We start from the raw sequence: 19,226 nt of genomic DNA on the forward strand, positions 1-19,226 counted from the left end.
CCATCTGAACCAAATAAGTTTATCTTGGTCTCATCGGACCACAGGACATGGTACCAGTAATCCATGTCCTTAGTCTGCTAGTCTTCAGCAAACTGTTTGTGGGATTTCTTATGCATCATCTTTAGAAGAGTCTTCCTTCTGGGATGACAGCCATGCAGAAAAATTTGATGCAGTGTGCAGCATATAGTCTGAGCACTGACAGACTACCCCCCCCCCACACCCCTTCAACCTCTGCAGCAATGGTGGCAGCACTCAAAAGTCTATTTCCCAAAGACAACCTCTGGATATGATGCTGAGCACGTGCACTCAACTACTTTGGCCGACCATGGCGAGGCTTGTTCTGAGTGGAACCTGTCCTGTGAAACAGCTGTATGGTCTTGCCCACTGTGCTGCAGCTCAGTTTCAGGGTCTTCAGGGTCTTCCTATAGCCTAGGCCATCTTTATGTAGAGCAACAATTCTTTTTTTCAGATACTCAAAGAGTTCTTTGCCATGAGGTGCCCTGTTGAACTTCCAGTGACCAGTATGAGAGAGTGTGAGAGTGTTAACATCAAATTTAACACACCTGCTCCCCATTCACATCTGAGACCTTGTAACACTAACGAGTCACATGATACCGGGAAAAGAAAATGGCTTATTGGGCCCAATTTGGACATTTCCACTTAGGGGTGTACTCACTTTTGTTGCCAACGGTTTAGACATTAATGGCTGTGTGTTAAGTTATTTTGAGGGAACAGCAAATTTACACTGTTATACAGGCTGTACACTCGCTACTTTACATTGTAGCAAAGTGTAATTTCTTCAGTGTTGTCACATGTAAAGATATAATAAAATATTTACAAAAATATGAGGGGTGTACTCACTTTTGATGAGATACTGTAAATGGTAAATCTCTTAACCCCTTAATGATCAGCGATGTGGTCTTTCAATTGGGATTGCTTTTTACATAGTGCTGTCTCTCAACCTCACTATTTCAGGATGCCTGCAGGGGGTGGGACGTCATAAAAGTGTGGTCATGCCGCTGGTGGTGAGACCAGTGCTCTTATGACCTAAAAAAAAACCCTTAATGACCTGTAACGTACAGAGTATGTCAGGGTCGTTAAGGGTAAATATAGTTCTATGTTATATTGATACCCACAAAAAGGCAGTTGTGAAGTTGAAAACAATGAATGCATTGACTTAAAATATTATTCTTGGATTACCCAATATTTAAGATAACAAAACATATATATATATATATATATATATATATATATATACATATTTAAATTTATTTAATATATATTGGAGTCAATGTGGGCCACCAGCAAAATGATACATCTGCAATAAAATATGTAGAGAACAGCCACCAGTCTTCAAAACTGATCTTGTTACAGATATGTACTGGAATAAAACTGGGGATACTCATTGACAAGCAGTTAAAAAACCCACCTGAGGAACCAGCATTGAAAATATCTTGGCAAAGATGACATGTCCCGACAGGGCAAATATGATATAGTTCCTAAACGTGGTAAACCACATCACCCATTCAAAGTCACTGACATCCTGCAGAGAAAAACAGATCAAATGCAGTGAATGATGGATCCAAGGGATTTATGCTACAAGGTAACTATTCAGTTCTAATACATATGGCTGATATTTTAATAGCATCACAATTTATTTACATCTATAAATCTCTTGGTACAATATTTACTGACATTCTCAAAGTGATATAAGAGCAGGTTAATTTTAAAAGAATTCTGGCATATATTCAAATTTAAATATGTTATTAAATTTACTATAATGGTTAAATTATAATCTATCAATCATCTATCTATATCTATTGGCTATCAAATTACTTTAATGCCCCTTAAAATGGTAGATTGACCATACTGATAGTGCCAGCAGTGCTAGATTACTCAAAAGAAAATGTAGACACCTGCATAGACAAGCTGCTCTCTTAAAGGAATTGCCTTCTTGGCTGGACATTTAAAAAAAAAAAAATCATCATATCTACTTCCCATAGTCTGTTACAGGATACGGGGTGTCTAGTATAGCATACTTCATAGAGCTTATAATGTTTAGGATGTTCTCCAGCAGATTTTTTTTTTTGAGGGGTAGAAGTATGGAGTGAACATATTAATGGTGACAGCACCAGACACAAGTGGTTTAAAAAGTCAAGAAACATTTAATTAACAAACAAGTGCCCAATGGTGTTGTGCATAACTGCTCAGTCCTTTATGCTGGGAGGCAGACCTTAATCACATTGTCTCCTCTTTTTTTCTGACTTACCATTTTCCTACCAACGTAATACCAGCCCTCCTTTATACTTTCTTTAAATGACTTTCGATCCATGCTTTCTGTAAAACAGAATAGAGTTAACATAGAAATGGGGATATTGAATCATAATCAAAGGTTTAAACATGTAAAGTATAGATCAATTAATGTAAGACAGCAAGACTGCATTAATACAAAATCAAAATGATGCTAGTTTAGCTTAAGTAGTAGGGACATTAATGTAAAGTCTCTTAAAAGAAAGAATTTTGACTTACATAAAGACAAACAATTCAGAGGACCAAAATCTGCATGGTTTTACTTCAGGGAGATAATTTCAAACTAATCTAATTGTTTTCTTTGATTATGTAACAAAATTATTAGACCAGGGTGGAGCAATTGATGTAGTATATCTAGATTTCCGCAAAGCATTTTACACCCCCACACACAACAAAGTAATTCACTCAAAAGTTGTGAACTGGGTAATGTTGGCTTAAAGGGACAGTAAAGTAAAAAAAAAATCTTTCATGATTTAAATAGGGCATGTAATTTTAAACAACTTTCCAGTTTACTTTTATTACCAATTTTGCTTTGTTCTCTTGGTATTCTTAGTTGAAAGCTAAATCTAGGAGGTTCATGTGCTAATTTCTTAGACCTTGAAGACTGCCTCTAATCGAAAAGCATTTTGACAGTTTTTCACCACTAGAGGGCGTTAGTTCATGTGTTTCATATAGATAAGATTGAGCTCCGGCACGTGAAGCTCCTAAGAGCAAGCATTGATTGGCTAAAAATGCATGTCTGTCAAAAGAACTGAAATAAGGGGGCAGTTTGCAGAGGCATAGATACAAGGTAATCACAGAGGTAAAAAGTATATTATTATAACTGTGTTGGTTATGCAAAATTGGGGAATGGGTAATAAAGGGATTATCTACCTTTTAAACAACAAAAATTCTGGTGTTTACTGTCCCTTTAAGGATAGAAAACAAAGTGTCTTAGTAAATGCTGTTACTAGTGGTGTTCCTCAGGGGCCAGTTCTGGGGCCTGTTTTGTTTAACATATTTATCAAAGATATTAGCAAAGGGTTTCAGGGGAAAGTACTGTATGTCTGTTTGCAGATAATACAAAAAATTGTAATAGAGTAGATGTTCCAAGGGGGGTGGACAAAATGAGAAGTGATATACAAAAAATTAAGGATTGGACAATGACTGGGATCTAACGTTTAATAATGCAAAGAGCAAAATTATGTATTTAGGGGAGAAAAATTGAAACGTTAATTACAGACTCAAAGACACTTTACTGACTGTTGCAAATGAGGAATGTGATTTAGGTATTATTATTTCAGATTATTTAAAGGGACAGTAAACCTTAAAAATAATGTTATATAATTCAGCACATAGTGCAGAATTATATAACATTATATTAGCGAAAACATTGTAAAACCTAATTTCCCCTTTGAATTTTAAAAAAACCTGCTGTTTTACAGACCCGCTCTCTGTGATCTTCTGAGCGGGTCTGTTTTTTTCAAACAGCGCATCGGGCCAGCTGTATAGTCACAGCCCGGCCCGACCGCGCCATAGCACTAAGTGCAGCTCGCTCCTGCTGTCTGACAGAGCAGGAGCGAGCTGCACTTAGTGCTATGGCGCGGTCGGGCCGGGCTGTGACTATTTTATGGTTTACTGACACTTTAAAATCTAGTAAACAATGTAGTAGTGCAGCGAGTAAGGCCAGTAGAATGCTTTGTTGTATTGGTAGATGTATTTGCAGCAGAAATAGTAATGCTCTTATGCCACTTTACAGATCATTAGTTAGGCCTCATCTTGAGTATTGTGTGCAGTTCTGGAGGCCATATCTCCAGAAGGATATAAGTAAACTAGAATCTGTGCAAAAGAGGGCTACTAAAACGTACCAGGAGAGGCTCAATGACCTAAATATATATAGCTTAGAGGAGAGAGGGGAAAGAGGTGATATGATAGCAACTATCAAGTAAATTAAGGGGCTTAGTAAAGCTGAGGTTGTAAGTATTTTTCATAAAAAGAAAAGTTCAAGAACAAGGGGTAATGATGTCAAGCTGAAGGGTAGTAGATCAAGGAGTAATTTGAGGAAGAACTTCTTTACAGAAAGGGTGATTGGTTCATGGAATAAATTTCCACAAGAGGTAGTAATGACAAACACTGTGGGGGACTTTAAGAATGCCTGGGATAAGCATAAGACTGTCCTACAAACTAGATACCTTTATACTTTTAAGTAATATTGGGCAGACTTGCTGGACCTATAGATCTTATCTTCCAACAAAATCTATATTTCTATTTTTAATAGTTTAATGAGTCATTGTTCATTCCTGGTTAAGCGCTTCTTTTTCTATATAAGCCAGTTTTGCTTACCAACTGCCAACTGATTCATTTCTTATACATATATAATAATGAATCTTAATTAAATATGTATTACATATAAAAAAAAACACAGAGCAGTCCCAGGCTAGAATTCAGTTATTAAAAGACAAACTAGAATGATGCTGGGGGTATATCATACTGGGACATCTGGCTGGCTGGTTATATAACACTATATTTAGGGATGTTTTTTATATCAAATAGTAGAACAAATATCCCCTTGACTTTTCTTCTACTGTTTTAATATTTCTATACATTAAGTTACATTTGACACTCTAATGTTGCATTGGATATTGGAAAATATTTAACAAAAATTAAAAAAATAATAATAAATAAAATTCATATAGAGCATACAGCAGTGTATGAAGAAATGTTACCTGTAGAGGGAGCTACATCAGGGTAAATCTGTAGAGGGAGCTACATCAGGTAAACCCATGGGTCTGCCTTCATTTAATATTATTATTATTATCATTTATGTGTATAGCGCCATAACACTCAGTTGGATGTCTCTTGACCAAGAAGAGTTGCTCAATTTTTTGTTCAGCCTTTTTCATTAAACAGTGTTTCTAGCTGTACAACCTATTGGGCTAAAGCTACTGTAGTGTAAAGGTCCCTCTACTGGGTGCTTGTATAACATTGTAGGCATGTGCACACACCTAAGCCTACTTCACTATGCTCTTATGGAAAGAGGCCAAGTATCAACAAAAGAGACCAAAAGAAAAAAGGTGCATTTGCTAAAACAGGTACATTGGGAAGTTGTTAAATTGTTTGATTGAAACTTTGTGTTGATTTTGTCTCTAGGTTGTTGTTTGTGCAAGTTTATAACATTATGTAGACGTAGGCTTTGGTCAAGCTAGAGCCCATTAGGTAACAAGGCAAAAAGTGATAGGGTCCTAGACTTACAGTGGAATCACTCATAAAACAAAAGAATGTACAGTTGAATGATGACAGTAGACCAGTAGTCAACATTCTAAAGCGATTTTTTAAACTCTGTATTTACTTTCAGGCAGAAAAAGCAAAAGTCTAACCCTCCACTGACTTATGGAACACAGCAATTGCCTTTCATTATCTAGTGAGGTTATCTGATGCCACCTACTAAAAATAGTGAATAAGGAAACACACTATCACTTTACAATTTCCATGAAAGAAAATGAATCAGAGCTTTCTCAGTTACGAGAGAACAGCACACAGAAAACACAAGATCTGTAATCATTTATTTACTCATGTTCAACTGAAATCCGATAGCATTTATTTACTTATTGCCATACAGTTTTTATTAAAAAAATCATTTTCCTAGACCGCACTTTCTCTAGTAATTTATTAGATGGCTTGTACTTATGATGACTGCAGTTTGAGATATATACAAGTGTCTGATTACCTATGAATTTATTAATTTCTTAGATATTTCAACCCTCACCCCACAGTTCCTTCAGTATAAATACCTCTATGCTCCTGTTCAAAGCTCTCAAGTTAGTTAGCTTAGTTAGCATTATACCTATACTTATTGTGGGGAGTTAAAATTGTGTTTTACTGTTCTATAGTGAATAACCGAACCTTTTTTTACTTCCTCGGATTTAGGGGCCAATTAATTAATTGACGGACGGACATGATTCGCTGTAGTGATCATGTACACCCGACATCGCTGAATGCCGACAGCATACGCTGTCGGTGTTCTCTCAGATTCTGCTTCTTTGTCAGAATCTGCTCCCTCTGACTGTGCATGCTCTGTATGACGTTATCGCACTCCACATATGTTAAATAGGAATGTGTGGAATGCGATTATGTCAATCAGCAACATGCGCAGTCAGAGGGAGCAGATTCTGACTTGGAAGCTGTAGTGTCGGATTTTGCTGCCCAAACAAATGCGCACATGCGCTGTTAGATAGCTTGTCACGGGGAGGAGGATAAAGGCTACAATTACAGCGTGTCCTGCATACAGTATATATATATCAAAATATAAAAGCCAAGAGGGAAACTTCAAGTGTAGAAAATGCTCAGTCTGTGATAATATGCTAAGATGTAGTGCATTCTATGATAATGAAGGTAAACAGCATAGAATTAAGGGCCGCATAACTTGTAGAACAGAGGGGGTGGTGTATATGCTCCAATGTAATTGTCCAAGTGTTTAGGTAGGAAACAAATACTGTGAACTTTAGGAACGTATCAAAGAACACAAACAGGACATTAAAAATAAATGCATACAGTATAGCAGTGTAGCCAGACATTTCTTTTCAAATCATGATAGTAATGAGGAGGAGTTACAATTTAGAGGTTTAGAACTGGTTCATTTAGGGGATAGAAAAGGCAACCTAGATAAATTCCTCCTTCAAAAGGAATGCAAATGGATCTTCAATTTGGGATCCCTTAAACCTAGGGGTATGAATGAGGAATTTAATTTTGCTCCGTTTCTGGGTTAAATGTGTATATCCTTTAAGAAATTTCTCTTCATGTATATGAAAGTGAATACGTAAATTGTATATATGAAATAGAGTGCCAAAATGTTTTGGGAGGTATTCAAAATATAAAAATATCAAATGTTCAATTTTGCTGTCAACATTAGCTAAAATGTTTAAAAAATGTATCAGTTATAGCCACATTGTTGAGCCACAAGCATCTACAGGAGTAAACATAAGTTTCCTATTTCACCCAATAGGCTAAGGAGGAGAGTGATTCCTCTTTAAAAAGCTAAGTCATCAGATCAAGCCGGACGAAGCCCCGTGCTGTGTTAGGGGTGAAACGCGCGTAGCAGACAGCTACTCAAATGCTCCACTGGATGCATCACAATACCTGCAAAGGTCTCAAACCGACTACGGTAAAAAGGTGATACTAGAAACCCGAAGAGCGATGTGGCACCAGGGACCCCACGTAAGTCTGTGACGGACACTACATACGAAATGGACGTTCGGAAGGAGGGTAAGACATAACTGCAGACACTGGTTTACTAACCACGCTGAGAGAGGTGTTGCTCCTCTGCGGACCAGAAAACCGTTAACCCATTTTGATCTGGGGAATATGTATTGAAGTTTTGGTCTTTCTCTGGAGGGTTATGAATAAGATCTGAATTGCCTTGCTTTACTAACCATGCTGGCAGAGGTGTTGCTTGCTGGACTAAGCTGTATTTTGCATCATTAACCCATCCAGATTTTAGCTACCAGTATTGCAGCTGTGGGGGTGCACATTGAAGATTTTCGAAAGGGTCATTCTCATGTATGCAAAAGCAAACAAGTGGTTTTGGGATACAGAGGATAAAGTGAATGAATCATTCAACTCTGGAATATAATAGACAGGGAGCTCCCTGACAAATTAAGGGTACCCTTCAAATGTAGTCCTGTGGACTTGTTGTGACTCTTATTGCTTGTGGCTTAGTGTAATTAGTATGAATTAATGTAGATTAAGTTGCATATCCCAAGTATTGCCCTGATTTTATTAATTGTTTTCCTCTAGGTTTGTGCCAGATAAGGGTATACTGGATTGCACTGTGTAGGGGTGGGTAGCCCTTTGTGACTCTCCATCTCCAAGGAAGCCAATTCTTCTTTTTGTCTACTGTATTTAATGAAATTATACCTCTGTGAACTGCTCACCTGCTACTACTTACAATTACAGGTGAACATTAACCAGGATTTTCATTGTTTCTGGTGCCAGTCTTGTATTATATATCACATAAGTATATATATATATATATATATATATATATTCTCACTATCATGTCACATTGAATTTCTGGCTCCTCCTTGAGTCTCCTCCTAGCGTTGTTCTTTAAGGTGGAATTATATACCGGCTTCATACACAGGCTTCATTTACACATCGCTTTTATTTAACCCACTGTAGCCTTTATCCTCTTCATCATGACAAGCGATCTAACAGCACATGCGCGTATTTGTTTGGGCAGCAAAATCCGACACTACAGCTTCCCAGTCAGAATCTGCTCCCTCTGACTGTGCATGTGTCTGATTGACATAATCGCATTCCACACATTCCTATTTAACATATGTGGAGTGTGATTACGTCATACATAGCATGCGCAGTCAGAGGGAGCAGATTCTGACAAAAGAACAGAATCTGACAGAACACTGGCATTTAACATTGCACAAGCAGCTCTGGTGAACTGCTTGTGCAAATCCGCCCCCTGCAGATTCACAGTCAATCGGCCGCTAGCAGGGGGTGTCAATCAACCCGATCATATTCGATCGGGATGATTGCTGTATGCCGCCTCAGAGGTGGCGTACGAGTTAAGGAGCAGCGGTCTTAAGACCACTGCTTCTTAACTCCTGTTTAAAGGCTCGTGTGGAAACAGCTGCATTAGGCAGCATTCGGGGGATATTAAATCGATCCCCTAGTGTGATCTATAGATCTCAATATTTTAGCTATGATGTTAGAGGGTTTGTCATTTTAATTAAAGCATACCTTCACCAGAGGGTAGGAGGCAACCAGGCTCGTCTCTCTCTTCACTGTGTATCTTCTTTTGTGTGTTAAATTTATTAATATTTGTTTAACCCTGATTATACCATCTATAACAATATTTGTGAAATATAAAAGTACCTAGAAAACATATTGTATAGTTAGTCTATCTTAGTGTTTGGCAGTCAGCTAGCCAGCCCTCTTCTGCTAACCCTCCTAACAAGTGTATCTATCAACACCACATGCATATATAAGTTGTCTTTGGTGCTATTGTCTGCTCTGGGGAAGCAATCTTATAAAGGTACATATATATATATACAGTATATACTTTATTTTTTCCCCCTCAACTATGTACACCATCCTGATTCAGTAGGACTGCCTAGATACAATATAACAGAATATCATGGGGTTCTCTATCATGCTAGTTTGTACTAATTATTTTGCTTCTACTAGTAAACTTAACATTGATTCAAACTTATTTTATTGCCTGCAATGTGTTATATTGTCAAGTGACTATATGATTGTCATTGGAGATCCACAACGGTTCTCTTGCTTATGTCACGTGACCTTCTGTAATTAGATGGTCCTGATAGGGCCTGGTCTAAATCTTTTATTCCTTCTGTAAGTTTGGTCTGTATAACATTGGTCCAAGTCCTCTCTTCATTTCAGATGTGTTCTGGGTGATATCAATTATTGCTATGTTAATTCTACCTCATTCTTTGCTATGTACCTTATAATTATTATGTGTGTGTAATATTATTAAACTTTAATAAAAATCCTTTAAAAAAAATAATGTATTCAGTACAGGGTATCCATGTGGTACTATTACTTTGCACAGATGTAGTTAGAATAAAATTAAATGTATACCTATGGATGCTTCAAAAATTCCACTTAAGGAGTAGACCAAAGCACCGCTCACAACAAGAGCATAGAAGCCCAGCTCATAATGAGGGAGTTCCGCCTTTATCCCCATGATGTCAGGTCAGCACCTGCAGCGTTAGGATCACAACCTAGGGAATAAAAGAAACAAACATATGTGTTTCAGGTGAATATACAGTGGATTCATTACATGTTCTGACAGCTATGGACTGGGATCAAAAATAGGCCCGGGTTTTTTAATGGGAATGTCTATGTGAAAATTTTTATTTTAAAAAAAGATAGATAATCCCTTTATTATCCATTCCCCAGTTTTGCCTGACCAACCTAACAATACTGTTATATTAATATACTTTTTACCACTGCAATTTTAAACGATTTTCCGATTTACCTCTATCACCAATTTTGTTTCGTTTTCTTGGTATTAGTTGAAAGCTAAACCTAGGAGGTTCATATGCAAATTTCTAAGCCCTTGAAGGCTGCCTCTTATCTCAGGGCATTTTGACAGTTTTTCACCACTAGAGGGTGTTAGCTCTTGTGTTTCATATAGATAACACTGTGCTCACGCACGTGGAGTTTCTAGGAGCCAGCACTGATTGGCTAAAATGCAAGTCTGTCAAAAGAACTGAAATAAGGAGCAATTTGCAGAGGCTTAGATACAAGATAATCACAGAGGTAAAAAGTGTATTAATGTAATTGTGTTGGTTATGCCAAACTAGGGAATGGGTAATCAAGAGATTATCTATCTATTAAAACAATAAATATTCTGGTGTAGACTGTCCCTTTAAGGACGAGCAGCCCCCTCTGTTATTTAATAAAACTACAAAACTGACAAGTATAATTTACTTGTTTGATTTACAAAAACATGTAAACTTTGTAACATCCTTCTGTCCCTGTATTTTGTAAAATATATGTAATTAAATAGTAAAAAAGGGAAATGTAATATAAAAAATGGAAGCTATTGAATGCCACATTTAAATCAAGAATAAAAGCTTACTGGTCATCAGCCTGTGTAGTCAAAGTTACTCGAAATAACAGGCACCTGAGTGGGACAGGACCACCCTAACCTGGCTCACAGACACAGCAGGTCTGGCCCTGCATCATGCACAAATAATAATGCTGGATTGGGTGGGTCTAAGGGCAACAGGCCCCTGCCCACCTGGCAAATGTCCTGTAATGCCCTATGCTCAGTCCGGGCCTGCTTTCTGATATCTTTAAGTAGTTTGATGGGGCATTTCTTATTATATTACACTGCAAATAGTCCGGTTGAGTTATGCAAAATTAACTAAGCTACATACAGATTTTTATTTTTTTACATTGTATGTGCTTGTAAGTAAATTAATAAAGTCTAAAATCGACCTTAATTCTCGTTTTAAAAAGCATACACTGTATATAGTTAATCGTTTGATAATTCCAAGTCGTAATTGTGCTACTGCAGTAGAATTAATATAAAAAAAAACATCATGATATGGCACAAAGGTTTTTTTTTTATAAAAAGGATACGTAAGATTAACCCCTTTGGCTGGCAAAAAGGGCTGCATTAAATGTCTATTGAATGTGATGTAATTTACTGCCAGACCGGATGTAAAGTGAGAATTTAAACGTTTATGATTCAGTTAGTGTACAATTTAAAAAAGAAAATATACCTTAATGACTTAAAGGGACACTAAACCCATTTTTTTTTTCCTTTCATGATTCAGGTAGAGCATGCAATTTTAAGCAACTTTCTAATTTACTTCTATTTGATAATAAGAGTAAATTAGAAAGTTGCTTACAATTGCATGCTCTATCTGAATCATGAAAGAAAAAAATTGGGTTCAGTATCTCTTTAATTCATCATATTTACTCCTTTATCTTAATATGCCTGGTTAACAATGAATCTCATTTTCATGACAACATAGTGTGGTACACTCAGGAATGTACAGGAAAATTTAGAACACTTTATATTTGCAATAATATTTATAACAATAATATACATATAGTGCTCCTGACTATGAGTCTCTCATGGATAACAGTTAAAGGTATAGTGTACTGTAAAATTGTTTTTCAATTACTTGTTATACTCGATGCAGGGTTTAAAATGTATGGGAAATAATTCCTTTATGTTAGTTTTTATATGTGAAATAACCATTTTTGTTATTTGAAACCACAATCCAATTCATTGGGCTGAGCTTGCAGAGAGAGCAGACCTCATTATATTCTCCCCCTCTCTCTCTCAAGGTAAAAATTGCCTTTAAAACTTTTTCTGGGGGGCCTCATAATACTGATGAGGCATCTTATAGAATCTTGCAAGATCAGAAAGCTTTAGAGAATCAGGTCCTTAGATAGAACAATGGGAAATGAACATTTGAGTACCTCTCTGTCCTAACCCCAACTTGATTTCTTCTAAACTTTAACTGTTTACATAGTTTTTCTATATCCAATACAAGTATAGCTGGGAAAATAACAGCTATTTCAAATGCTAAAATAAAGGTAAATGATCTATTTAATACACTTTCACGGGTAAATGGATCATTGGGAAGACATTAAAGGGGAGAAAACATTCACAGAGCCCCATGAATGGCTGATCAAATCTGACTTAAAGGGACACTGAACCAAAAAAAAATTATTTTGTGATTCAGATAGAGCTTGACATTTTAAGCAACTTTCTAATTTACTCCTATTATCAAATTTTCTTCATTCTCTTGGTATGTTTATTTGAAAAGCAAAAAAGCAAGAATGTAAGTTTAGATGCCGGCCCATTTTTGGTGTACAACCTGGGTTGTCCTTGCTGATTGGACAGCACCAATAAACAAGTGCTGTCCATGTTTCTAAACCAAAAACTTGATGACTCCTTAGCTTAGATGCCTTCTTTTTCAAATAAAGATAGCAAGAGAACGAAGAAAAATTGATAATAGGAGTAAATTAGAAAGTTGCTTAAAATTGCATGCTCTATCTGAATCACGAAAGAAAAAATTTGGGTTCAGTGTCCCTTTAAATTTGTCAGTTTGTTTAAAAAAATCAGTCACTACAAACCCTGAAATGTGAAGAAAATAAATGTAGTACTTTTGAGTTATTAAGATGCAATATACAAGTTTTCTCTATGTGACCATATGCCGATATTTAGACAAAGCTGCAAGAGTTAAAATTGATATTGTACTTGTGCTTTAAAAGCACTAACTTCTATGTAAAATAATTTATATTAGATGAGAATCTAGATACTTGCTAGAATGTAAGTTTTAGCTACCATAGAATATAGAAAAACCTAGAAAGTACAATCTGTTTAACTTAAAGGGACATCACATGAAAAAGAACATGCTCTAATAAAAACATCTGTTGAGTCGATGACATGACACATTTGTGGGTAGCCACCAATAACTAGCTAGCTCCCAGTAATGCATTGCTGCTCCTGAGCCTACCTAGGTTTGCTTCTTAACATACAATAGCGAGAGAACATAGTACATTTAATAAAATAAGTTAATTGAAAAAGTCTCCTAAACTTGCATGCTCTATCTGAATGACGAACGTTTAATTTTAATTTGTCTCTTCAACCTAGCAGATGTATTGCCTTAGCTGGCACAAATGTAATAATCAGTAAAGCATCATGGGAAAATCATGCTAATCTCTGGTATCAGTATTCAGTTCCCAGTGGTATGGATGGATTCTGTCACTGTACTGACACAAGCGAATTGTGGCACTTGTACAGTGTTACCTCGTGTGACCAAAGTGGAGTTGGCAGGTCTCATTACTGAACAGTTTCTTAGGCCTAGATATTCAAAACATTGACAGACCAATGAGAAACTGCCTGTTTGGGTTCGCCAGGCTTGCAGGCTGTCTGTCAATATAGTCTAAAAAGGGGGGCTGACCCGCAAAGTGCTGATAAGTGGCGATGCTTCTTCCTTTGGAAATAATAGCTTCTGCAAAACTCATCTTTGGTTAGTACCATCTTTGGTGAGTACCATCTTTGGTGAGTACCATCTTTGGTGTGTACCATCATTGGGGTTTAGTGATTGTTTTTTTTGGGTGTGTTTGGTATTTTAATGGGCAGCAACAGAGCTAAATGCACAGCCAAATGCCCTTTTCAGGGCAATTTTTGGAGTAGTTTATTTTAGATAGCCTTTTTTATGGGGTTTAATTGTAGAGTTTGTAGATTTATTTTTTAACAATTTAGGGCAATTCCCTACAAAATGCCCTTTTAAGGTCTATTTCTGTAGTTTAGTGTTAGTATAGGTGTTTTTTTATTTTGAGATGTCTTTTTTTAAGTGGGATTCGATAATAGGCATAACTTTATTTTTGTTAATTTGTTTGTTGTTTTTTGTAATGGTAGTTTGTTTTTTTTTGGTAAGTTTTTTTTATAATTTTAGGTTGTTTTTTTCAGTAATGTTAGGTTTGTTATTTTTAAGGTAAGGTTAGGTTTCTTTCATGTAATTAGCAAGAGTCCATGAGCTAGTGACGTATGGGATATACATTCCTACCAGGAGGGGCAAAGTTTCCCAAACCTCAAAAATGCCTATAAATACACCCCTCACCACACCCACAAATCAGTTTTACAAACTTTGCCTCCTATGGAGGTGGTGAAGTAAGTTTGTGCTAGATTCTACGTTGATATGCGCTCCGCAGCAGGTTGGAGCCCGGTTTTCCTCTCAGCGTGCAGTGAATGTCAGAGGGATGTGAGGAGAGTATTGCCTATTTGAATTCAATGATCTCCTTCTACGGGGTCTATTTCATAGGTTCTCTGTTATCGGTCGTAGAGATTCATCTCTTACCTCCCTTTTCAGATCGACGATATACTCTTATATATATACCATTACCTCTACTGATTTTCGTTTCAGTACTGGTTTGGCTTTCTACAACATGTAGATGAGTGTCCTGGGGTAAGTAAGTCTTATTTTCTGTGACACTCTAAGCTATGGTTGGGCACTTTTTTATAAAGTTCTAAATATATGTATTCAAACATTTATTTGCCTTGACTCAGGATGTTCAACTTTCCTTATTTCAGACAGTCAGTTTCATTTTTGGGATAATGCATATGAATCAATCATTTTTTTCTTACCTTAAATATTTGACTTTTTCCCTGTGGGCTGTTAGGCTCGCGGGGGCTGAAAATGCTTCATTTTATTGCGTCATTCTTGGCGCAGACTTTTTTGGCGCAAAATTTTTTTCTGTTTCCGGCGTCATACGTGTCGCCGGAAGTTGCGTCATTTTTGACGTTCTTTTGCGCCAAAAGTGTCGGCGTTCCGGATGTAAAAAAATATGGGCGTCATTATTGTCTCCACATTATTTAAGTCTCATTATTTATTGCTTCTGGTTGCTAGAAGCTTGTTCACTGGCATTTTTTCCCATTCCTGAAACTGTCATTTAAGGAATTTAATCAATTTTGCTTTATATGTTGTTTTTTCTATTACATATTGCAAGATGTCCCACGTTGAAACTGAGTCAGAAGATACTTCTGGAAAATCGCTGCCTGGTGCTGGAGCTACCAAAGCTAAGTGTATCTGCTGTAAACTTATGGTATCTGTTCCTCCAGCTGTTGTTTGTACTGATTGTCATGACAAACTTGTTAATGCAGATAATATTTCCTTTAGTACTGTTACATTACCTGTTGCTGTTCCGTCAACATCTAATACTCAGAGTGTTCCTGATAACATAAGAGATTTTGTTTCTAAATCCATTAAGAAGGCTATGTCTGTTATTCCTCCTTCTAGTAAACTTAAAAAGTCTTTTAAAACTTCTCATTTTTCAGATGAATTTTTAAATGAACATCATCATTCTGATTCTGATAATGGTTCTTCTGGTTCAGAGGATTCTGTCTCATAGGTTGATGCTGATAAATCTTCATATTTATTTAAAATGGAATTTATTCGTTCTTTACTTAAAGAAGTCCTAATTGCATTAGAAATAGAGGATTCTAGTCCTCTTGATACTAAATCTAAACGTTTAGATAAAGTTTTTAAATCTCCTGTAGTTATTCCAGAAGTTTTTCCTGTCCCTGGTGCTATTTCTGAAGTAATTTCCAGGGAATGGAATAAATTGGGTAATTCATTTACTCCTTCTAAACGTTTTAAGCAATTATATCCTGTGCCATCTGACAGATTAGAGTTTTGGGACAAAATCCCTAAGGTTGATGGGGCTGTCTCTACTCTTGCTAAGCGTACTACTATTCCTACGGCAGATGGTACTTCCTTTAAGGATCCTTTAGATAGGAAAATTGAATCCTTTCTAAGAAAAGCTTACTTGTGTTCAGGTAATCTTCTTAGACCTGCTATATCTTTAGCGGATGTTGCTGCAGCTTCAACTTTTTGGTTAGAAGCTTTAGCGCAACAAGTATCAGATCATAATTCTCATAGCATTATTAATCTTCTTCAACATGCTAATAATTTTATTTGTGATGCCATTTTTGATATCATTAGAGTTGATGTCAGGTATATGTCTCTAGCTATTTTAGCTAGAAGAGCTTTATGGCTTAAAACTTGGAATGCTGATATGTCTTCTAAGTCTACTCTGCTTTCCCTTTCTTTCCAGGGTAATAAATTATTTGGTTCTCAGTTGGATTCTATTATCTCAACTGTTACTGGAGGGAAAGGAACTTTTTTACCACAGGATAAAAAATCTAAAGGTAGATTTAGGTCTAATAATCGTTTTCGTTCCTTTCGTCACAACAAGGAACAAAAGCCTGATCCTTCATCCTCAGGAGCAGTATCCGTTTGGAAACCATCTCCAGTCTGGAATAAATCCAAGCCTTTTAGGAAACCTAAGCCAGCTCCTAAGTCCACATGAAGGTGCGGCCCTCATTCCAGCTCAGCTGGTAGGGGACAGATTACGTTGTTTCAAAGAAATTTGGATCAATTCCGTTCACAATCTTTGGATTCAGAACATTGTTTCAGAAGGGTACAGAATTGGCTTCAAGATAAGGCCTCCTGCAAAGAGATTTTTTCTTTCCCGTGTCCCAGTAAACCCAGCGAAGGCTCAAGCATTTCTGAAATGTGTTTCAGATCTAGAGTTGGCTGGAGTAATTATGCCAGTTCCAGTTCTGGAACAGGGGCTGGGGTTTCATTAAAATCTCTTCATTGTACCAAAGAAGGAGAATTCCTTCAGACCAGTTCTGGATCTAAAAATATTGAATCGTTATGTAAGGATACCAACATTCAAAATGGTAACTATAAGGACTATTCTGCCTTTTGTTCAGCAAGGGCATTATATGTCTACAATAGATTTACAGGATGCATATCTGCATATTCCGATTCATCCAGATCACTATCAGTTTCTGAGATTCTCTTTCCTAGACAAGCATTACCAGTTTGTGGCTCTACCGTTTGGCCTAGCAACAGCTCCAAGAATTTTTACAAAGGTTCTCGGTGCCCTTCTGTCTGTAATCAGAGAACAGGGTATTGTGGTTTTTCCTTATTTGGATGATATCTTGGTACTTGCTCAGTCTTCACATTTAGCAGAATCTCATACGAATCGACTTGTGTTGTTTCTTCAAGTTCATGGTTGGAGGATCAATTTACTAAAAAGTTCATTGATTCCTCAGACAAGGGTAACCTTTTTAGGTTTCCAGATAGATTCAGTGTCCATGACTCTGTCTTTGACAGACAAGAGATGTCTAAAATTGATATCAGCTTGTCGAAACCTTCAGTCACAATCATTCCCTTCGGTAGCCTTATGCATGGAAATTCTAGGTCTTATGACTGCTGCATCGGACGCGATCCCCTTTGCTCGTTTTCACATGCGACCTCTTCAGCTCTGTATGCTGAACCAATGGTGCAGGGATTACACAAAGATATCTCAATTAATATCTTTAAAACCGATTGTACGACACTCTCTGTCATGGTGGACAGATCACCATTGTTTAGTTCAGGGGGCTTCTTTTGTTCTTCCGACCTGGACTGTAATTTCAACAGATGCAAGTCTTACAGGTTGGGGAGCTGTGTGGGGGTCTCTGACAGCACAAGGGGTTTGGGAATCTCAGGAGGTGAGATTACCGATCAATATTTTGGAACTCCGTGCAATTTTCAGAGCTCTTCAGTCATGGCCTCTTCTAAAGAGAGAATCGTTCATTTGTTTTCAGACAGACAATGTCACAACTGTGGCATACATCAATCATCAAGGAGGGACTCACAGTCCTCTGGCTATGAAAGAAGTATCTCGAATTCTGGTTTGGGGCGGAATCCAGCTCCTGTCTAGTTTCTGCGGTTCATATCCCAGGTTATAGACAATTGGAAGCGGATTATCTCAGTCGCCAAACGTTACATCCGGGCGAATGGTCTCTTCACCCAGAGGTATTTCTTCAGATTGTTCAAATGTGGGGACTTCCAGAAATAGATCTGATGGCCTCTCATCTAAACAAGAAACTTCCCAGGTATCTGTCCAGATCCAGGGATCCTCAAGCGGAAGCAGTGGATGCATTGTCACTTCCTTGGAAGTATCATCCTGCCTATATCTTTCCGCCTCTAGTTCTTCTTCCAAGAGTAATCTCCAAGATTCTGAAGGAATGCTCGTTTGTTCTGCTGGTGGCTCCAGCATGGCCTCACAGGTTTTGGTATGCGGATCTTGTCCGGATGGCCTCTTGCCAACCGTGGACTCTTCCGTTAAGACCAGATCTTCTGTCGCAAGGTCCTTTTTTCCATCAGGATCTCAAATCCTTAAATTTAAAGGTATGGAGATTGAACGCTTGATTCTTAGTCAAAGAGGTTTCTCTGACTCTGTGATTAATACTATGTTACAGGCTCGTAAATCCGTATCTAGGGAGATATATTATAGAGTCTGGAAGACATATTTCTTGGTGTCTTTCTCATCATTTTCCTGGCATTCTTTTAGAATTCCGAGAATTTTACAGTTTCTTCAGGATGGTTTGGATAAAGGTTTGTCTGCAAGTTCCTTGAAAGGACAAATCTCTGCTCTTTCTGTTCTTTTTCACAGAAAGATTGCTAATCTTCCTGATATTCATTGTTTTGTACAAGCTTTGGTTCGTATAAAACCTGTCATTAAGTCAATTTCTCCTCCTTGGAGTTTGAATTTGGTTCTGGGGGCTCTTCAAGCTCCTCCATTTGAACCTATGCATTTATTGGACATTAAATTACTTTCTTGGAAAGTTTTGTTCCTTTTGGCCATCTCTTCTGCCAGAAGAGTTTCTGAATATCTGCTCTTTCTTGTGAGGTCTCCTTTTCTGATTTTTCATCAGGATAAGGCGGTGTTGCGAACTTCTTTTAAATTTTTACCTAAGGTTGTGAATTCTAACAACATTAGTAGAGAAATTGTGGTTCCTTCATTATGTCCTAATCCTAAGAATTCTAAGGAGAAATCATTGCATTCTTTGGATGTAGTTAGAGCTTTGA

The 19,226-nt window shown here is 37.2% G+C and overlaps 1 protein-coding gene across 1 annotated transcript in view; it reads right to left on the reverse strand.

Annotated features, from left to right (window-relative positions):
• Positions 1 to 19,226, reverse strand: part of HHATL (hedgehog acyltransferase like) — a 91,197-nt gene that overhangs the window by 39,460 nt on the left and 32,511 nt on the right. The window contains exons 2-4 of the mRNA XM_053713755.1: positions 9,904 to 10,046; positions 2,270 to 2,337; positions 1,430 to 1,543 (exon numbers count right to left, since the gene is read on the reverse strand). Of these exons, the coding sequence (XP_053569730.1) occupies positions 1,430 to 1,543; positions 2,270 to 2,337; positions 9,904 to 10,009 (288 nt within the window). The 5' untranslated portion in view covers positions 10,010 to 10,046. The remainder of the gene's footprint in view (positions 1 to 1,429; positions 1,544 to 2,269; positions 2,338 to 9,903; positions 10,047 to 19,226) is intronic.

This window comes from Bombina bombina, chromosome 5 (assembly GCF_027579735.1).
Source record: "Bombina bombina isolate aBomBom1 chromosome 5, aBomBom1.pri, whole genome shotgun sequence".
NCBI lineage: Eukaryota > Metazoa > Chordata > Amphibia > Anura > Bombinatoridae > Bombina > Bombina bombina.